Raw genomic sequence first — 18,889 nt, 5'->3', positions numbered from 1 at the left:
AACATCTGGCTGCAGGGGATTTAAACCTCTTCTAGACAAGGCTTTACTTGTTCACTTAAAAAATAAAATGACAAAAAAATACCCCAAACTATTCTAAGGTTACAGAAATAGATCATTGCACTAGATTGCTGTGTCCTGCAAGATACAAAATTAATTCCAGAGGTATATAGGGAGGCTCTTTGAAGAAGAGTTTGTCATAGGTTGATGCTCTGAGTCTTTTTCTTCCCTATTTTTGCTGTTGGTGTTGCTTGAGGTGCTGATGGGCAGCCAGAGGTTCTATTAACTTGAATAGCAACTGTAGCTTCCCAGCACCTGTAATATTGGGCTTCAGCATGTTTTTAGGATTCCTCCAAGCTAATTCCTGTAGGTAATGTGTGTTTTTATATCAAGCACTTGAGGTTTGGATTTGAAGCCATTCACTTCCTCCAGTTTATGGAGTCATAAGGAAACACTTGGAGTTAACTGTGTGTGTGCATGGATTCATTTGTTGAGGGAACATTGCTGATTTGTTACCTGTCCTCCTCTCCCCTTTCTCTACCTTAAGTGAAGAAGGGGAAGCAATGAAAAGCTTTCCTGGTTATTTGTTGCTGGAGTGGCATCATCTGGGAAAGCTGTTGTTTGTGCAGTGGGGAAGGAGTCTCGTTTGGGAGTCTGAAAGCTCTGTGAGGCTGTGCCATTTACACTGGTTAACAAAACAAGTGCCAGTAGCATGGCTTTGGCACAGATTGAGTTTGTGTAATCTCCTGAGGTGTGAAAGACCTTGTGCCAAGCAAGGGGCCTTCCTTAGGCTTGCTGGAGGAATGCTGCTTACTGGGGAGAAACACAGGGGTTGGAAGCAGTGTTGGTGTTCAGGCTCTTGTGCTGCTGGAGAGAGGAAAGTGCACCCAAGTTTTCATGAGAGGAACTCTTGTCCCTCATGGTAAATCTCTGCTGCCCTGTAAACAGTGTGCTGCAAGTGCTGCCCTGTTCTGCTCTTCCTCTCAGCCTTGGTTTTAGCCTTCCACTTCCCATGTCTGAAGGAGTCACTGAATCTTATACCACAGACTGGGGAAACACTGAATAAATGGCTCAAAGTGAACAGAAGAGCTGACTGCCCACACTGGGAAGCAGTCTGGTTAGCTGGGGCTTAGCCTGGCTTTAGCTTTGCAGATGGAGCATAAAATCATTGCAGGGGCATGGGTTTGAGAGTCACCATTTCCAATCTGCAGATGTATTCACTCGTATTTTTAAAGCCCGTGTAGGTTTTGCTCTGGTGGGCAGCAAAACTTATTCTTGCCTTCTTTCTTTACTAGTCCTTCTTTTCGGAAGTCACGGATGTCAAGGGCACAAAGCTTTCCTGATAATAGACAGGAGTTCTCAGGTATGTCACTGCTGCAAAGGTTGCTGGCATTGTATAAATAGAACTGGGGATGTGTTGACTGAAAAGCTATGAAGTTATTGATGACCTCTTCCTAAAACCCTGCTGCTACAGGGGAATTTTGTCATTAGAAGTTACACTTTTTGAAGGAGGCCTCACTCCTGTCTTTGCATCTCCCTCCAGACCGTGAGAATCAGATCTATGACAAAGCAGGGAAAGGTGGGACTTACCCGCGGCGCTACAACGTCTCCATGCAGCACAAGGACTACAACGATGGTGAGTTGTTCTAGGACCTTCAATTCCAGGCTGGAAAAACAAGGTGAGGCAATGGCAACCTCTAGGGATGGGTGTAATTCCCAGCTGAAGAGCCTGGAAGTGCCCTGGGCCTTGCAGTGAGTGCTGAAGTTGATGGTACTGTGCGTGATGCCTCATTTTCATGGAAGCACTCTATGGTTGTTTGTAATTCTTGGTTTACTTTGTAATTCTTTGTTTACTTTGTGCTTTCTGGGAATATCCAGGCTGATCAGGGACTGCTGGGCTTGGGCAGTGGACAGAGTTATTAGCCTTGGCCATATATAGTAGGTTCCTACCTCAGGGATTCATTATGCTTTGCTAATTCACAATGCAGACTTGTTTCTTTTAAATGTAGCAGGGACTTAAAGACTTACATCTTTACTCATCACATGGCTTTGTGCAAATTAACCTCTCAAAATTTCATGAGGTGCAAGTCACCATAATCTTTGTTTATGGTTTTTATTTCCAAGTCCAGGCACGTTATCTAGAAAGTCATTCTGGGAGTCGTCGTTAACCAGCCTCAGAGCTTGTGTGGTAGCCTGTAAACCAGATTTTTGGTTTGGAAGGCAGGTTTAGATCTTGCAACACAGCACTTGAGGGCATTACAAAGTGTTCTCTGCCTTCTGCTCTGGGAGTGATCCAGAGCTGTACTGAGCTCAGGCAGCACCAGCCCTGAACCGTTATATTTTTGCATCTCGTCTGTTTGGCAGCAGCTTCTGCTCCGTGGGAACAGAGCAGAACATGGTTTTTCTCTCCCTTCTTCTCCATCACCTTCCACTTGCAAGCATCGATTTCGAATGTTTACCCTTCCCCCCCCAGGCCGGAGGACGTTTCCCAGGATACGGCGTCACCAAGGGAATCTTTTCACCTTGGTCCCTTCCAGTCGTTCCCTGAGCACCAACGGGGAGAACCTGGGCCTGGCACTGCAGTACCTGGACCCGCGGGGCCGCCTGCGCAGCGCCGACAGCGAGAACGCCCTGGGCGTGCAGGAGAGGAACATCCCCACCAAATGTGAGCACTCCCTGACCCCAGCTGGGACCTCCAGACCCAACATATTTGATTTTAACAAGCCATTAGAACCACATGGTTACCCGGCTGTGTTTTGAGGCCAGCTTGTCTCACCTACAAGACACGTCTTCTTTTTCTTCTCTCTTGGTTTTTTCCTCCACTGTGAGCTGGTTTTTCCTTTAGAAAGCCTCGGAAATTCAGCTAAGAAGTAAAAAAAAAAGACTCCATTGAATCTTTTCAGGGCTCTTAAAACAGTCAGACAGGCTTGTTTATTTTCTTGATATATTAACATTTGTAGTCAAGCTTATGGGTTACAGTTATTTTACCAGTTGAGAGCTGTATATATTTCACTTGCTCTTAAGTAGGAAGATTTACTTCTGTTGTAATAGAATCCCTGAGTTGGTTTTTTGGACAACTTTCTATTATAAAAAAAGAAATGGAACATAAATCATTACTGATGAACTTCAGATATCCCATACAGTAATTTAGGGATCAAAATGAAGAGTAAGCTTGCAACACTAAAATACTGACTGGCAGTAAATCTGATTAAATTAGACATGGCAAAGCTAATCTCTCAGCTCTTCTACATTTTCACACTGTCCAGATGGCTGGTTCCTGTCTTTGTTTTTAGAGTTTCTTGTTAGATACAACATAATTGGATGCATTGCACTGCAGGAGACTGGTAGTGTTGCTTTCAAAGTTGGAGCTGAAGCACTGGGTTTTGAGTGATATGCTCTGGGATTTAGGGCAGTCTGGAAAACTGGGCTCAGGAGACTGCTGCCTGTGGAATGTGAGGACTCCTAATTCCCTGTGGATGTCACCTCCTGCTGGGGTGTTGGAGGTGGCTCCTTTAGCTGGGTCTAGTGTGTATTTTTATTGGAATCTGATTGTTGAGCAGCTGAAGGTGGTGCACAGGCTATGCTAACCTTACAGCCCCCACTTTATCACCATCTAGTAGGGAATTATGACTTTAATTTTTCTGCTGTAGAGAGAGCCTTGCAGTGAAATCCTTCCCACAGGAGAAGGAACCCTGAGCTACCTTGACAAAGACCTCAGAATAATGTCCTTCAAGTTGTCCCAGCAGTGTAAGTCATTCCCAGCTGGGTGGAATTGATTTAGCAAGGCTGATCCAGCTCTTCCTCACCTGATACCTGTGGTAACTCCAGGTCAAGGGTTGGAAGATGCTCTTTAAATGCTACACCATCTCTTAAAGTAGTGGGTTTGTAGAATCCACCTGCTGGCAGAATGAAATTTCATCAACCCCATCAAATAACTTTTCTGCAGGACATATTTGCAGGATGTTTTGTGGTTTCATTTTAATGGGACACCAGTCAGCAGGTCCTGAGATGGTTGGATCCTGGTCAGAGCTCTGCCACTGACTCCCTTACGCCGGGAGAGCGCCTCGTGTTTGTTCAGCTGCAAAACACCTGGGTCAATCCCAGTGTGATGGGGATGGGTCCTTGAAAAGACAACCATGGCTTTTAAATAGTGTAATGAAATGAGGAATTATTACTGTTGTCTTTTAGCTCCAAGTGCTCCAATAAACTGGCGACGAGGGAAACTGCTGGGCCAGGGCGCCTTCGGCCGCGTGTACCTGTGCTACGACGTGGACACGGGCAGGGAACTTGCAGCCAAACAGGTCCAATTTGATCCAGAGAGCCCTGAAACCAGCAAGGTAATCCTCATCTCAGCTTCTAAAATCCTGCCACATCCTGCAAAATGCCTCTATCTGTCTGTCCTTAAAAGCTGGCATCTTATATTTAGTTCCTACTAAGGTTTCGAGTCATGTGGAGAAGAATAGGAGCCATTTAAAAATTACTTTTTTGTATTATTAACTTCAGCCTGAAACTAAAATCCATTTTCTGGCTTCATTTTTGGCTCTCCCTTCTCAGCTTTCTGGTTTGTTGCCAGGTTACTTGAGGAATACTAGACTGCCCTGTGTTCCTGGTTAGACATGGATGTGAATGAAACTAAACCCAGAAAGAGTAGGAGTTTTTTTTCTTTTTTGAGCAAAAAAAAGCTGCTTGCACTTGCAAAACCCACTTCTGGGTTTATATCATACACCCTGTATCAAGTGTGTTAATTACCGGTTTTCACTTCTGAATTCTCCCTGTCCTTGAAACAAATTGAGCTGTGGTGTGTAAATTAATCAAGAAGGATGTGACAACACATTAGAAACAGTGGAGATGGGAAGGGGCACCTTGAAGTTAAGGGATAGCACACAACTCCCTACACAGTGGGTGCAGCTGGAATGGCTGTTGGGTTCTTTGCTTGTGTTTTAACAATGTACCAGTATCCCAACATTGAACAAGTTCACTTTGAGCTGGAATAACTGATCCATGAAGATTTAATTATTCTGATTTTATATGGGATACTGGTGCCAAGATAAGTCTTAAATTGGGAAGTTCTAAGTTCTAACATGTCTCTGCTGTAAATCAGACAGTAACTCTGAGCCAAGGAGGAACAGGCTGGAAAATATCCTGAAGGCATTGAAACCCCAAACCTTAAATTATCACTTGGCCTGATCAAGCAGCTTCCTGTGGTTCCATGTGTCCCTACAGCATCCAGGTCCTTGCTCTGAGGAGCTGCATCCTCTCCCAGAGTGAGAGAGCTGAACCTGACACCTTCCAGTGGCAGGGCTGGAAAGAGTTAAGTGGGACTAATTTGGGGGAAACCATTCTTTACATAAATTCTCGTGCTTCAGTACTTTTGATGTACCTCCTACTCATTCCCTGGATTCAGCAAGAACTGGATACTTTTCCTGGACAACAAACATCTGTGATTCCATCTGAAATTGCTGGAGAGCCTCTTTGCCTTTGTGCTGTGATACCCTGTTGTCTGTGGCAAGAGCAAAGCAAAGAATCAATTTGATGTACAGAGCTGCAGATTCCTTGAAGTAAATAAGAGAGGAGACCTTTTGTAAGGTTGATTCCAGTAAAATCATCAGTGTGAATCAGGGCAGGACTGGGTGACAGAAGTTTAGGAACTCTCAGCACCTCTGGTTTTGCTCTCTAAAGAGCTGAGATTCCTACAGGGGGATTCCTGGCAGTTCTGTAGCTGTAGTCAGAGCTGTTTAATAATTAACACTCCCTGCCCTCAGCTCAGTGTGAGAAGTGAGGTTATACCTGTGTTGTGAGTGAAGAAAATCAAGTCAAGAAACAAAGTTTTTCTGGTACTAAATCCATATATGATACTGCCTTTTTTCCATCAAAGCTCCCACACCAATACTTGCCTGCTGATTACACAGCAAGGATTCATGTGAAGCACTGGTAGTGTTTGCCTTTTCCAATGCCATGGATTAGACTTTTCAGTGCAGTAGTAGTTTCATCCTGCCAGTGACATGACAAATTTATTAGGATGGACTATTTCCTAGGGCTGCAGCCTTGTTTTCTCCTTCAACATCCATAGGAAGTGAGTGCCCTGGAGTGTGAAATTCAGCTGCTGAAGAATCTCCAGCACGAGCGTATTGTCCAATATTACGGCTGCTTACGGGATCGAGCAGAGAAGACCTTGACCATCTTCATGGAGTACATGCCAGGGGTAAGAGCTGGCACAGGCAGCACAGTCATGGATCACAAAGGGAGATCTGTGGGTTTGGTAGTTGGTTTATTAGTTGCTGTGATCCCCCTGACTGTGTCATCCACCTTAGACCCTCTTAGGGCTGCCCCTTCTCATCCTGAGTTATAAAGCCACCACTTTAATTTTATTTATGTCCAAGTAACCTCTTTGGGTTTTTTCCTTCAGTGTCTTGTACTTGAAATACATTCCCTTTATTAGTCACTAAAGCCAGTTCTTTTGTTCAGTCTAAATTTGTCCTACCAAAGTACTTTAGAGGACTTGGACCAGCTTGTAAATCATAACAACTGAATTACAGTCATGATACAGCAAATGAGGCTAAAACTGACCCTGCAAAAAGGGAGACTTTTGACCTGGCTCAGTCTGCTGAACTGTTTTATTGCTTGTCTTCACAACCAGTTCTACCAGCAGGGAGGAAGCAGACAGAACCTCCTTAAGCTATTTTTACCATGAAGCCTGTCCTTGCCGTTCTTTAGAAGGGCTCCTTAGGGCAAGATGCTCAGAGAGCCTCATGGGAAGGCTTTAGAAGAGGCCAGAATTCATTACTGGGCTGGTTGGGTGTATAACACAGTCATGGCTCGTGGGAATCGGGTGGAGACTGCAGGATCTGTGGTCTGTCATTTCTTTGCCAACGTTTTCTGTTTGCTGGTGGTACAGGGGTCAGTGAAGGACCAGCTGAAGGCGTACGGAGCCCTCACGGAAAACGTCACCCGGAAATACACTCGGCAGATCCTCGAGGGAGTCTCGTACCTTCACAGCAACATGATTGTGCACAGGGACATAAAGGGTGAGATCAGCTGCTGATTTAGATGTACCACGTGCCAAAGAAACTCTGTAAAGAGACCGAGTGTTAAGAACTCAGTATCCTGGCTGGGGCTTCTGAGCATTGCTTTGCTCAGTTATCCCGTTTTGGTCTTATATCCACGTGCAGGGCTTAGGGAAGGTCATGTTCTTGGCTGGGGAAGGGAAGTTGGGGTGTTCTGTCTACAGGACTTGAAAGATGTTGGTTAAAGTAAGGAAGTCTGGAAGCCTCTAGTTCTTAGGAACACTCCTCATCTTTCTCTCACACTCTGGCAAGGCCAAGCTGAGTTGACACCTGACTTTCACTGATCCTTTTCACTGTGGATTCCCCTTTAACTTCCTCCCAGCTTGGCCACAGTGCTGTTTTTCAGGTGGCTGACATTCCAGACGTAAGGGCTCCATACCTGCTCCTGGCAGTCCTGCTGACCTCAGGCCCTTGTGGCTCTCCTGCCTCCTCTGTGTGAGAAACCTCCAGTCTTCCACATAGAGCCTCTGATTAGTTCTTAAATCTTCCTCTTCCCAGTATAACCCCATGGAGCCAGCCAGTCTCCTTAGGAATTACTGTCAGCAGATGTGGCAGACACCACACAGATTTTTCTGTGCCCTAGAGGGACCAAGAGGGTTGGTGGCTGCTGGAAAACTACCCCCTTGTTCCTGCCTATAAATCTTCATTGCATCCCCTCTAAGCTGCAAAGAGAAACGAGCTGCTGATCCTTGAATAACACCTTGTGGGCTGCTCACCTGGGGCTCTTTGCCAAATTATTTCCTACCTGGTGGGTTATTCACTGGTTGGCACCCACCTGAGCCAGCCTGTTAACCTTTCCTTCATGGATAATGGACAGACTTGGCATTCTGGACTCAGCTCTTCGAGTGGGCAAGTGAAGTGATAAAACTCTCCCAGCACAAGTGCTGGTTCGAGAGCAGGGGGATTTCGTGTAGGCACACACCAGATAATGCCAACATGGGGTTCTTGATCTCAGAGTACCTTTGGAGGAAGAATTGGTTTTGGTGTCTAAGCCTCAGTTTGTGTCCACATACAAACTAAGCTCTAAAGTTTTCTTTTTTTTCCCTGTTGCTTCATGTTCAGGACCTCTGACCAAGTAAAGTGAAGATTGACTTGTTTATTGTAGGAGTTCAAAGTGGTTTAATTGGCTACATCTGTTACCCAGCTGACCAGAAAGCAATGCTTGCAGTCACCAAAGCAGCATCCCAATAAAATCCTTCTCTCCACAGCTCTGTTCTCTCAGCCTGTGGCCTGGGGGCCCTGCAAGGCTGGCTGAGCTGTTTACAGGCGCTGTAACAATGCTGGTGCTGACTCAGCTTTCATTTCCCTCCCCCCTTCACTTCCTTGTGTTTTTTCCCTGAAGTTTTTCCCATTTACAACCATTAGCAATTGGCTTGTCCACAGATTGAATCAAAGCAATGGTGTTTAGCAGGTCACCTGAGGCTTGATGGGGAAGGAGCCATACGGTGAGCACGGGTGTTTGGGGTTGGACATCGGCTCCGGAGCCGCGGATCCAACAGCTACACCACATGGAAACAGCTGTCTTGGGGTTTTGTTTTGGTGCAGGAGCCAATATTCTCCGTGACTCTGCTGGGAACGTGAAGCTCGGGGACTTTGGGGCCAGCAAACGGCTGCAGACAATCTGCATGTCTGGGACAGGCATCCGCTCCGTCACGGGCACTCCGTACTGGATGAGCCCCGAGGTGATCAGCGGGGAAGGCTACGGGAGGAAAGCGGACGTTTGGTGAGCCTTTAACTTTCTGCCCGTAGCTCACTTGATCTGGAGCCACACAAGATACATTCTGCCATCCATAAATCCAAACTCACGTTTTGTCTGGATCAGAAGTCGAAGGCGAAGTGAAGTCGTTGGTTTGAACTCAAGGCATGACCTGCTGCAGGCTGTGCTTTGCAGTGTCAGCACCCAGCTACTCGTTTAGTTTTTCAGGAGCAGTTTCCACTCATTCCTCCCTTGAACTGGTAGCTGGTTTTTTGCTCTCTGACTGGTGCAATGTTGTCATCCTTCTTATGCTCTTGGGTGGGATTCTCGGGGTGTCTTGTGCAGGGCCAGGAGTTGGGTTAATGATCCTTGTGGGTCTCTTCCAGTGTAGGATATTCTGTGATTCTGTGATATCCCTTAGAAGAACAACTGAAGGTTGTTTAGGGAGAGCCCATTCATTTAGTTATAAAATAAGTTATGCTTAAAACGTACTGGAAATGAATAGAATTTGAGCTTAAAAGGAAAGATGCCCAAAGCTGGAATAACACAAAAGATCCAGATCAGATCAGAGAAGATCTGCATGAATGGAAACTGTGGCTATGCTGTTATTGGCACAGCCAAGAAACAGCCTCTATCAAAAGAGCAAAATAGTCCTGTGCCAAAATGTTGGGTTTGGAGGCCTTAAAAAGGTGAGATTATAAACCTAAACTGAACAACAGCAACAAAAGGTCTGTTTGTGCCTCCACAGTAAAGAAAGGCCTGTTCCCTGAACAAGCAGGGAGTGGAAATGCAGCTGAAATGTCTCATGTGGAAAGAGTTAAGCTCTGCAGACTCCCCCAGCTGGGATGCTTGGGGAGAGATTGGAGCACGTGCCCTTCCCCCTGGGCTGATGCAGTTGTGGATTTCCTCTTGCTGCTGACATTGGTCCATTCCCATCAAAGAGTCGCTGCCGTTGGCTGAGCTCCAGGTCCTACAATCCCAACCATTCTTTAGGGGGGTCAGAATTTTCCAGTGCAGTTGGTCCCAGGGTGGATGTGTACAGCCAAGGGGCTCAGAAACGTAACAGATCCATCCACCTGGCTCTGAGCCACTGCTGCAGGCCCCTCTCCAATTTTCTTTTTCCTAAATAGCAGAATATGTGAGCTATTTGTTATTGCTGGAGTGACTTGACATGAAAAACATTCCTGCTGTTTGCTGAATATCTTAAAGAAACCGGATCTGCTTAAATGGTATAAATCAGTCTAAACAATAACACATCCCTGCTTGCTTTTGAGCAAACCCCCAGCACTTCAGCACACATGGTTTGCATTTTCTGTACTCTCCTCTAGTAAGTCTGAAATGGCTGGAAAACTGTAAAATTTTCACGTTGGATTTTAGATCTTGTCGAGAAATCAGTTCTTGCATATTCACTGAATTTAATTCCTTTCCTTCCTTGCCTTGGCAGCTGATGCAAGTCTGCCTCTGAAAATGTCTTTTCCTTGTTTTTCACCTCAAAAGAGGGTTTAGTTTAAAGGTAGAGGAGGCAGTTTTGCCTTCTTAATGGAAAGATGTGATAAAAACAGGACTGGATATTAAAAGTTCACTGACTGCTTTTGCTTAATCTATGGCCTGGAGGAAGCAATTAATCCTTTTGGAATAAAACTCAATCACTGCAGTGCTGCAGAACCATCTTCCCTGGGAAGGTACCGGTGTCACGTTTGCCTCAGAAAGGTGGCTCAGCCATGTCCCCAGAATCATGTTCTTGCCTTGAAGAGCCCTGCAGAGCCCCATTAACTTTACAAGGAATTTTTCCTTAAGGTAATGATGCGTCTGTCCCACTGGGATTTAACTTACTGCCTTCCCAGTTTGGAGCTGTTACGACTTTAATTATTTTTTGACTGATGCTTGGTTTCTTGTGGAGGTGTTATTAGATTGGTTTTTTCCCCACGTGGGCATTCCAAGGTTGTGACTGAGAAGGGATTTTGCTGAAATGGCTTTGTGGGGTCAGTGAGCTCTGATTCACTGGACCTTGGTTAAAAAGTCTGTTTTCTACCTTGCAACTCAGCAAGTCAAGCACCTGAGCAACCTGATCTAGTGGAGGGTGTCCCTGCCTGTGGCAGGGGCTTGGAACAAGTTGAGCTTTAAGGTCCCTTCCAACCCAAGGCATCTTGTGACTCTGTAAGTGCCTTTGAGTTACAACAGTAGCAGCAGCACCTGAAGAACTGAGGTCAGATGGTGCCTTCGGGGACACCTCACGTGTACGTCCTGTCCCCTGTTAACACAAATGTTTCCTGAGAGGAGACTTGGAGCAAAGGGGAGCAGGACAGATGGCACTTGCCAGAGCCACAGTGGGACCAGCCCCCCTGGCTCAGCACTGCCCTGCTCTCCTGGCAGCAGGGAAAGCAGCAGTGCTGGCAGCTCTGGCTCTGAGCTGGAGCACACGTGGGGTTTGCTGAGCACAAAACCATTTTAGAGCCGTTCCCAGAGCTGCACCTTGCTGTTGGCTGCTTGGAAGCTCTCCCTGAACACTGTGCTTTACTGAGTCAATCCTCACTTGTGTTTTTTTCCTGCCTGCTTTCCCAGGAGCCTGGGCTGCACCGTGGTGGAAATGCTGACAGAGAAGCCCCCCTGGGCAGAGTACGAAGCCATGGCCGCGATCTTCAAAATCGCCACCCAGCCAACCAACCCCCAGCTCCCCTCCCACATATCAGAACATTGCCGGGACTTCCTAAAGCAGATCTTTGTGGAAGCCAGGCACAGACCCTCTGCTGAAGAGCTGCTCAGACACCAGTTTGCACAGCTCCAGTACTGAATTACCTCCCTTGCTCGCAGCTCCTGCTGGGCTTTCCGTGCCCCGTCTGGTCTCGTTGCAACTGCCCGTTGTGGTGCTGCATCTTCAAAATGCCAACTCGGCTGGCCTAGTCCTTTGGGGAAGTTATGCCAAGGAACTTGGGGTCTGCTCTCGTGCCTGATTCCTTAGTTTGCTGGACTGATGTTCATCCTGCCAAACGGCTGGATTTTTGCCCTGAGATACCTGGATGTGACCTTGCAGCTGGCTGCGTGTTTTCTGCAGGCCCGGGAATGGGAATCCAACAAGTTGGATCCACTGGTTGAACGTGAAGAAATCTGAAGCCAGGTGGGAACTGGGAGAGCTCCACTCTTCAGAACAGAAACATGCAACAGCCTCCAGACCAGCTCTGTCTGTGTGGGTCTCTGGTTTCCAGCCAGGGGCTCCAGAGGCATCTCCAGTCCCTGAATCCAGCCCAAAGCCATGTGTCATGGAGCATGTGCTCGCTATAGTATGATATATTTTTCTTCTTAAGTATTCAGCATCTGAAGGTGTTCAGAAAATATTGATTCAAAAGTATGTGAATAGTGTTATTTTATAATGAGCCCATGGATTTTGGGGTGGGGGTGAGGGAGGTCTTTCTAGCCAAATGTCAGGATAATCAGAAGAGTTTCAGCAGAATGCAGTCGCTCCAGGGCCTGAGGGAAGGACTCTCCCACTGATGTTGGAAAATCCAGAGCTTGATTTCCAAGGCTTGATCTGCCCCAGCATTAAGGCAGTGTCAGTTTGTGTCCTCATAGCCAACAAATCCATGCTGCTGCTTCCCTCTCTGGGGCTGCTGGGTCCAAACAAAACCCCTCTGGGAGGGAGTTCTGCAGAACAACTTCCTGCTGCATCCGTCTTTTTGGCTGGTAACGTTTTGCCATCCTTTAAACCAAAGATAGTCCATCTGGTGCCCAGGAATTTCCTTCAGCATTTTTCTTTGAGCACCTGGCTAATGGAAAATCGAGTTTTTCATGGGTAAATTAGCTGGACACTCGTTTTTCTTGGGCAATGGAACTCAGCCCTTCAGTGTGGTTTGTTTTATAGGTATGCAAGTGGTTATTTAAGACTTCCATAAAATGCCCGATTTAAATAAGCTTTTTAGGAGTTAAGTCAAACAAGGAAGCAGAGAGAACATTTGAAATGGTAGCAAATATCTAAAATTACCTGGAGATCCCCACACAGGTGCCAGCAAAACATATCCAAGTGATTTTGCTTTTGAAAGGTACCACGAGTCTGAGAACTTGAGTTCCTGATGGCCTCAGACCCTCTGTGTTGGTTTAGGCACTAATAATCTGTGTTTCACTCATAAAAGACCATCAGTTTTTAAGTGCTGAGGATTCATGGAGTAATTATAAGTTATCTCTGAGAAATGAAACTAAGAAAAGCAAATGTTAATTAGCTAAAATGTTGCTTTATAAGGCAACACTAAAGGTGTTCTGCTCTTGTATTGGAAACCATATTAAGGCTCCACACACCTCCACTCTTCTCCCCCATAAAAACTTGAAAATTGCTTCATAATGCAGTAAAATTAAATTTTTAAGTGAATGCTAATGGCAGGATAAGGCAACTTTTGATGAAACCAAGCTCCTTGAACACATGATAAATATTGTGTTAAATTAAAAAAAAAAAAGGAAAAAAAGAACCCTAAAAACCCCCAACCAACCAAAAGTCCTGAAAGGATTTAACAATCTGAGGTGTTTTTCCTGTGCCAAACCCAGAGGGATGTACAACCAGTGAGAGCTGGTTTCCCCCCGCACTGCGACAAGGATGCACTGTTCTGCTTGCAGGCACTTAGGAGATACCTTTCCTGAAAGCCCTGGGTCCATAACTTATTTACTTCTAGTGAGAGCACTTCTATTGATCTTTTCCCAGCCTGGAACCTGACTCCAGGTTGCCGAGGCCCTTGGCCTGAGTCCTGGCCTGCACTTCACTGTTGCACTGAGGGGAAGCGAGGGCGTGACGCTACTGCTCGGGCTGGGGAGCCTTTCACAGCACTTTGCTGGGGAATGTGAGATCATCCCTGGAGTCTGGGTGACAGGATAAGGGGCATCAGCACTCCTGAGGGGCCCAGCATCACTCTCAGGCCTTGCAGCCAGCACCTAAACATACCAAAGATTGGGATCTTTACTCACCACCCTTCACCCTGCAACCATGGGGAGCGCGGTGACGTCTGCGGGGGTTTCTCTCTCTCCTTGGCTTGTCCTCACCAAATTGAGACCTTCCCCCGTGATTTTTCCTTGTTATCCCACACGCTGCGTTCTGGGAGAGAACAGGGCATGAGGAAATGTTGTCACTTTTAACGTTTCAAAGCAACTCAATCCTCAGGACCCGTCGTGGCTTTTACCTCATCCGCGTCACGGGAGGCTGTTCCAGAGCAGAGCAAAGAGCCCCAGGGACTGATGGGCTCAGTCCTTCCCTATGCTGAGATGTGCCTACTCTGTGTATCCACCTGTATTCCAGCCTGTAGTAATGGAATTAAATAGCTGTACAGTGACAGAGAACATGGGGTGCCAGCTTGGACTTGTGTGTTGCAGCCCCCGGCCCAGCGCCGCCCGTTCGGCACAGGAACAAGCCAAAGCATTACCTGTCTGTTTGGAGATGCACTTTTATGAATGTAGTTTATATCGCTCTTTTTTAGCTCTTTTTACATCATGTAAACAGTGATGCCTCATACTTTTTTTTTTTTATTTATATCGTAAAAGATCATATTTGATGATTTTTATATATATCGACTGTTAACGGGGGGTGGGGGGCGGGAGGAGGAGGGGAAATAAATTTGACGCCTTTATGAATTTAAAAAGGAAAAAAAAGCAGCTGGTTTTGCAGAGAATTTGCTGATGGTTTATAACGAGTAGAGCCAAGCCCAAAATGCTTCTTTGTTTCCTCACAGCCCTCTGGAAAAGGAAGATCTGGATTCCTGAGTCCACTCCTCTGGTGAATAACTTGGGGCTGATATTGATCCCGTGGGCTCTTAACAGCCCTGGAAGCAAAAGAGGTTCAAGTGGACGTGAATGTAATTATGCCTCAAAATTGAATTACATCTGGCCTCTTTATGCTGGCAGAATTGGGAAAAACTGGGAATAAACTCATTCAGGGGAGGGTGGAGGAGGAGTGCCAGGCTGACAATAAGCTATTGTGTCCAGTCCAAATGTCGCGTTGAGTTTCCTGCTGTTCCTTCCAGGGAGGGATATATAGGGAATATTGAGTACTGGGATCCTTGATGGAAGGTGCTGCAGAAATGGAGGATATTCTCTTTGACAAAGAATTTGTCAGAGTCCCAGTATCCTGAAACGGTTGAAACTGGGCAGAAAGATGTCTGAGATTCCCATCAGAGAGGAGCTTGGGGGATTTGGTTGTCCCTGAGTTTGTTAGGAAACAAACTGGGGGCATTTTGGGCTTGGTGTGACGATTCTGTGCATTCCAGGTTATTTGCTTGCTCTCCAGAAAATCTGAGCTTTGCCCATTCTAGTGGCAGTAGGTTGCAGCAATTTGGGTTTACTTTATTTTTGGAGTAATATTCCAAAGGACTTGATGCTCCAAACAGCTCCTGCTGCCATTAATTACCAACACAAATTGCCCAGGAGGGAAACTGGTACCTGCTCAGGTGACACATGTTATTTCCAAGTGCTCAGAGCTGGGATTACTTGCCCCGTAAAAACCAACATTCCTGTTGTAAACGTAGGTTTGGGTGGGCAAAGGGGAGCTGAGTGAGGTTCCAGGGCCTGGGGCTCACTTGGAGCTGGATAGAGAGGGTTGATCTGCCACCTTGGCACCTGCCCTTGGAGCTGGGAGTCAGTCAGGCTTTAATTTTCAGGGGAAAAAAAACACGTCCTCTGTGTTTTAATGGTGTTTGGGCTTCAGGTGTTTAAACCCAGCCTTGTTTAGGAGCAGATCTCACTGGGCAGCTCTGAACTGCCCAGCTGGCAAAGGCAGCTGTGCCAGAGGCAGTTCAGAGGTGAAGGAGAGGATTTTATCCTCACCATAAACGGTGCAGAGCAGGGAGAAATGGCTTTAACCTGGATTGTGCAGAAGACCTTGACCCAGTAGTCTCTATATTCCGACCGGGGGCTTGCAGTGCAAAGCCAGGCCAATGTATCGTTTTATTTACAATAAAATTATCATTTATATGAAAGCCTGTGGTGGTGGTGGTTGCAATCCAGCACCTCTTACTTGTGTGGAAGTGGTACCTCAAGATAAGTCAATAAAACCATCAACTGTTTCTCCTTCCCACCAAGGACCTTAAATGAAGGAGGAAGTTTTTCCGTTCTGGAGTTTCTCCCTTGGGACAGATGGAGAAGTGTCCTGTTTGTGATGTTGCCTCTTGGGTCAGGTGAGTGTGTCCTCCCCAGAGCTGTCCCTGAGGATTCTGGATGGTCTTGCACTGACTATACCAATGATTTGGGACAGGAGAGGCTTTGCTGTCCCTGAGTAGGGCAAGAGAAGGGGGAGCCACGTCTCCAAATATTTTCAGGCTCTTGTTTTTTTCCAGCTCGCTATCTTAGGGAAGGACAGAAATAGTGCTGCTATAAAGGCTCATTTTTTCCTGTTTAAGCAGCTCTTCCCCTTCAGTGTCACCATCACTTGAGCAGTGTTTGAGTGTCACCAGTGTCCCTTGAGGAACTGGCTTCCCCAGCCCTGACCACAGCCTGTCTGTAATCCTTTTCCCAGGCCGTAGTTGTTGTCAATTAAATACTGAAATGTTTGTCCCTGTAAAATGTGAACAAATCAGGATCAAGGGGTTGACCAGCTGATGCAATAGAAACCCAGCACATGAGCCAAGCACATGTGTGGGGCTTGGGGCTGTGCCAGGACAGATGAGAACCATCAAGTGGAGTCATCCCAGAAGAAAAATGTCTCATGGAACCAGAATAAACCACCTCCCGCTGCCTCCTGACACCCTCCTTGTGTGTCAGAACCCACCAATCCTGCCTTTGCTGAAGGAGGGACTTGGGAATTCTTCATTACCTTCACTTGAGGAGGTTCTTCCCAAGGCTGATGCCTTCCTTCTCTTTTCCACTTGGGGTGTTCCCTGGTGATATTTGCTTTGTGAACATGGGATTCACATCTCAGCCTTGTCTGATGATCTGTTTTCTCCTGGACTCCCATCCTGCTCACCCCTCTCAAAAGTAAGTAGCTCCACAGTAATTCTGCTTTCCATGGATACAGAGTGTGCATTCCTGACTGGAATGCTCCCCATAGAACCACAGAATCTCCTGAGCTGGAAGGGACCCACAGGGATCATCAAGGCCCTGCACAGGACACCCCAAGAATCCCACCTGTCATGTGGTGGTTGAGCAGGGACTGGGAGAAAAAAGTACCTGGAGCCTCAAAGGTAGAAATTATCAGCCCCAAAACACTGACTGAAGCACAAAAGAAACGCAGCAAAACCCCTCAATTGCCTTTTTGTTTCTTGTAATTTGTGTTACATGCCTTGTGTTGCCCAAGGGAAGGACTTAAGGTGAGTTTCCTCTCTAAATCCACTTCTGAGGCAAATGAAATTTAAAATCTCTGCAGAGGTTGCCTGTGCTGCACTGCTGGGGCTCTCTGCGTTGGGATAGGAAAGTCTAAACCAGGAACAATGACTTCTGGATTTAATATTGGCAGGGTGGGGGTGTGTTGCAATATATTATATCCAGGAAATGCTGGCACAATCCTCTCTCATGTCACTGGTTCTGCTGCTGTCTCATCCAGAGCTGGACATCTGGATGCTATGGATGTGTATGGATTCTTACTGATTTATTTCCCCACCCCCCCAAACAGCTTTTATTACATGAACCTGTTGGCTGGAATTCTTGTGCTCTGGAAAATGTCTTTCCCTGAGCTCGGAGGCAGGTGGAGGATGGAAGCCTCATGCTCATGTGCAAGCAACAAAAGGTTGTGGTGTGTGGGATACAAACAAAGGTAATTTGTTGCTCATCAGACGTTGGTTTCTTAGGTGGCAAGCCCAGATCTGAGAGGAAGTGCAGGGATCAGGGATCTCAGGGAAAGGTTCTTCCCCCAGAGGGTGGTTGGCACTGACCAGGCTCCCCAGGGCAGTGGGCACAGCCCCAAGGCTGCCAGAGCTCCAGGAGGGTTTGTTGGGGTGGGATTGTTGGGCCTGGTAACTCCATCCCTGTAGATTAAACTGCTGGTCAAGGGAGACTGAAAGGAGAAAACATGGACCTTGTGCTTAGAGATGGAGATTTGAAGGGAGAATGTGCAGTGAGACATCACTGTGTCTACTCAGAAACAGTTTCTGTGAGTGTTATCCAGAGGTTTGCTGGGGGGGATTTGGAAAGGAGGGTTCTGCTCTCATCATAAAATCAGCTGGATTTTAGCTAAACTTCAGAGACAAAGGAACAATGTTCTGGGCTGCTTTTTTTTTTTTTTGCCCCCTTTTTTTTTTTTTTTTTTTAATTTGTCTTGCCAAAACCTCACAGTTGGAGACGTTTTAAGCTGGAGTTTCCGTAGTGCTGCTTCTGATCCCTCCAAGGAAATCTGCACAGTCATTTGTGCAATTGCACCTCTGGAATGTGTCAGAGATAAGATGAGCTCGAGGTGTTTAAAGCATCTCCCCAAGTGTGTTAGCACTGGGTTTTCCCTGTGGGCATGTCCATCGGGAAGCAGGAGCTGCCCTCAGCTCATTCCCTGGGATGGGGCTGTATCCAGCGTCTCTGTCCCTGTGGGAATCTGATGCTCATCGGAGTCGTGGTGCTGGCCAGGTTGCTGCAGCCTGTTTTGGTGACTGTATCACCTGGGTGTTGGTTCCTGCTCCCAAAATCAGCCCGTGATCCCACAGCAGCTGGAGACTTCACACCTCCTGCTCCTGCTCCTCCCTGAGTTTGCAAGGGGCAGGTGGAGAATGACATTTAGACAAAATACCAAATTTCACTTTGGGGGGAGGGATGGAGAGAAAGGGAACGTTATTACTGTTCTGTCTGGACATTCTCTTCCTCACTGAAGTCAGCCGGTGTGGTTGGAAATGCTGCTGGTCCTGCTGAGCAGCGAGGGGCAGCGGCCTGTGGGGTGAGGGAATGGGGAAGGGGCAGCGGCCTGTGGGGTGAGGGAATGGGGAAGGGGCAGCGGCCTGTGGGGTGAGGAAATGGGGAAGTGAGGCCGGAGAGAGGCAGGAAGCGGAACAGAGGGCTCTGCTTTCATTTTCTGAGCCGGCTTAGGAAGGAAGGGGCCGAGGAAGGGGCCACAACTCAGCGGCATCACGAGACCCGCTCTGCTCTGGGACCACGAGAGCAGCGGGGCTGCTCGGAGGGGGCTTGTTTTGGGGTGTAAATCTGCCCCCTGTGTGTTGGTGTGAGGAGCAGTCGGCAGCATCGGTGTGGTGGG

General features: G+C 47.0%; 1 protein-coding gene across 3 annotated transcripts in view; it reads left to right on the top strand.

The window, feature by feature from the left end:
* The window catches only part of MAP3K3 (mitogen-activated protein kinase kinase kinase 3), a 41,964-nt gene extending 24,476 nt beyond the window's left edge, over nt 1-17,488 (top strand). For 2 of the 3 annotated variants that reach the window (XM_032711270.1, XM_032711269.1), the window contains exons 10-17: nt 1,293-1,360; nt 1,541-1,633; nt 2,471-2,662; nt 4,186-4,334; nt 6,068-6,199; nt 6,893-7,022; nt 8,607-8,784; nt 11,320-15,701. In XM_032711270.1, coding sequence (XP_032567161.1) covers nt 1,293-1,360; nt 1,541-1,633; nt 2,471-2,662; nt 4,186-4,334; nt 6,068-6,199; nt 6,893-7,022; nt 8,607-8,784; nt 11,320-11,548 — 1,171 coding nt within the window. In that variant the 3' untranslated portion in view covers nt 11,549-15,701. Of the gene's footprint in view, nt 1-1,292; nt 1,361-1,540; nt 1,634-2,470; nt 2,663-4,185; nt 4,335-6,067; nt 6,200-6,892; nt 7,023-8,606; nt 8,785-11,319; nt 15,702-17,329 lie in introns of those variants that run through there. The other variant, XM_032711271.1, reaches the window with a different exon arrangement.
* The last annotated feature ends 1,401 nt before the right edge of the window (nt 17,489-18,889 follow it).

This window comes from Chiroxiphia lanceolata, chromosome 26, assembly GCF_009829145.1.
Source record: "Chiroxiphia lanceolata isolate bChiLan1 chromosome 26, bChiLan1.pri, whole genome shotgun sequence".
Classification (NCBI taxonomy): domain Eukaryota; kingdom Metazoa; phylum Chordata; class Aves; order Passeriformes; family Pipridae; genus Chiroxiphia; species Chiroxiphia lanceolata.
This window is presented reverse-complemented; position numbering and strand designations above follow the sequence as displayed.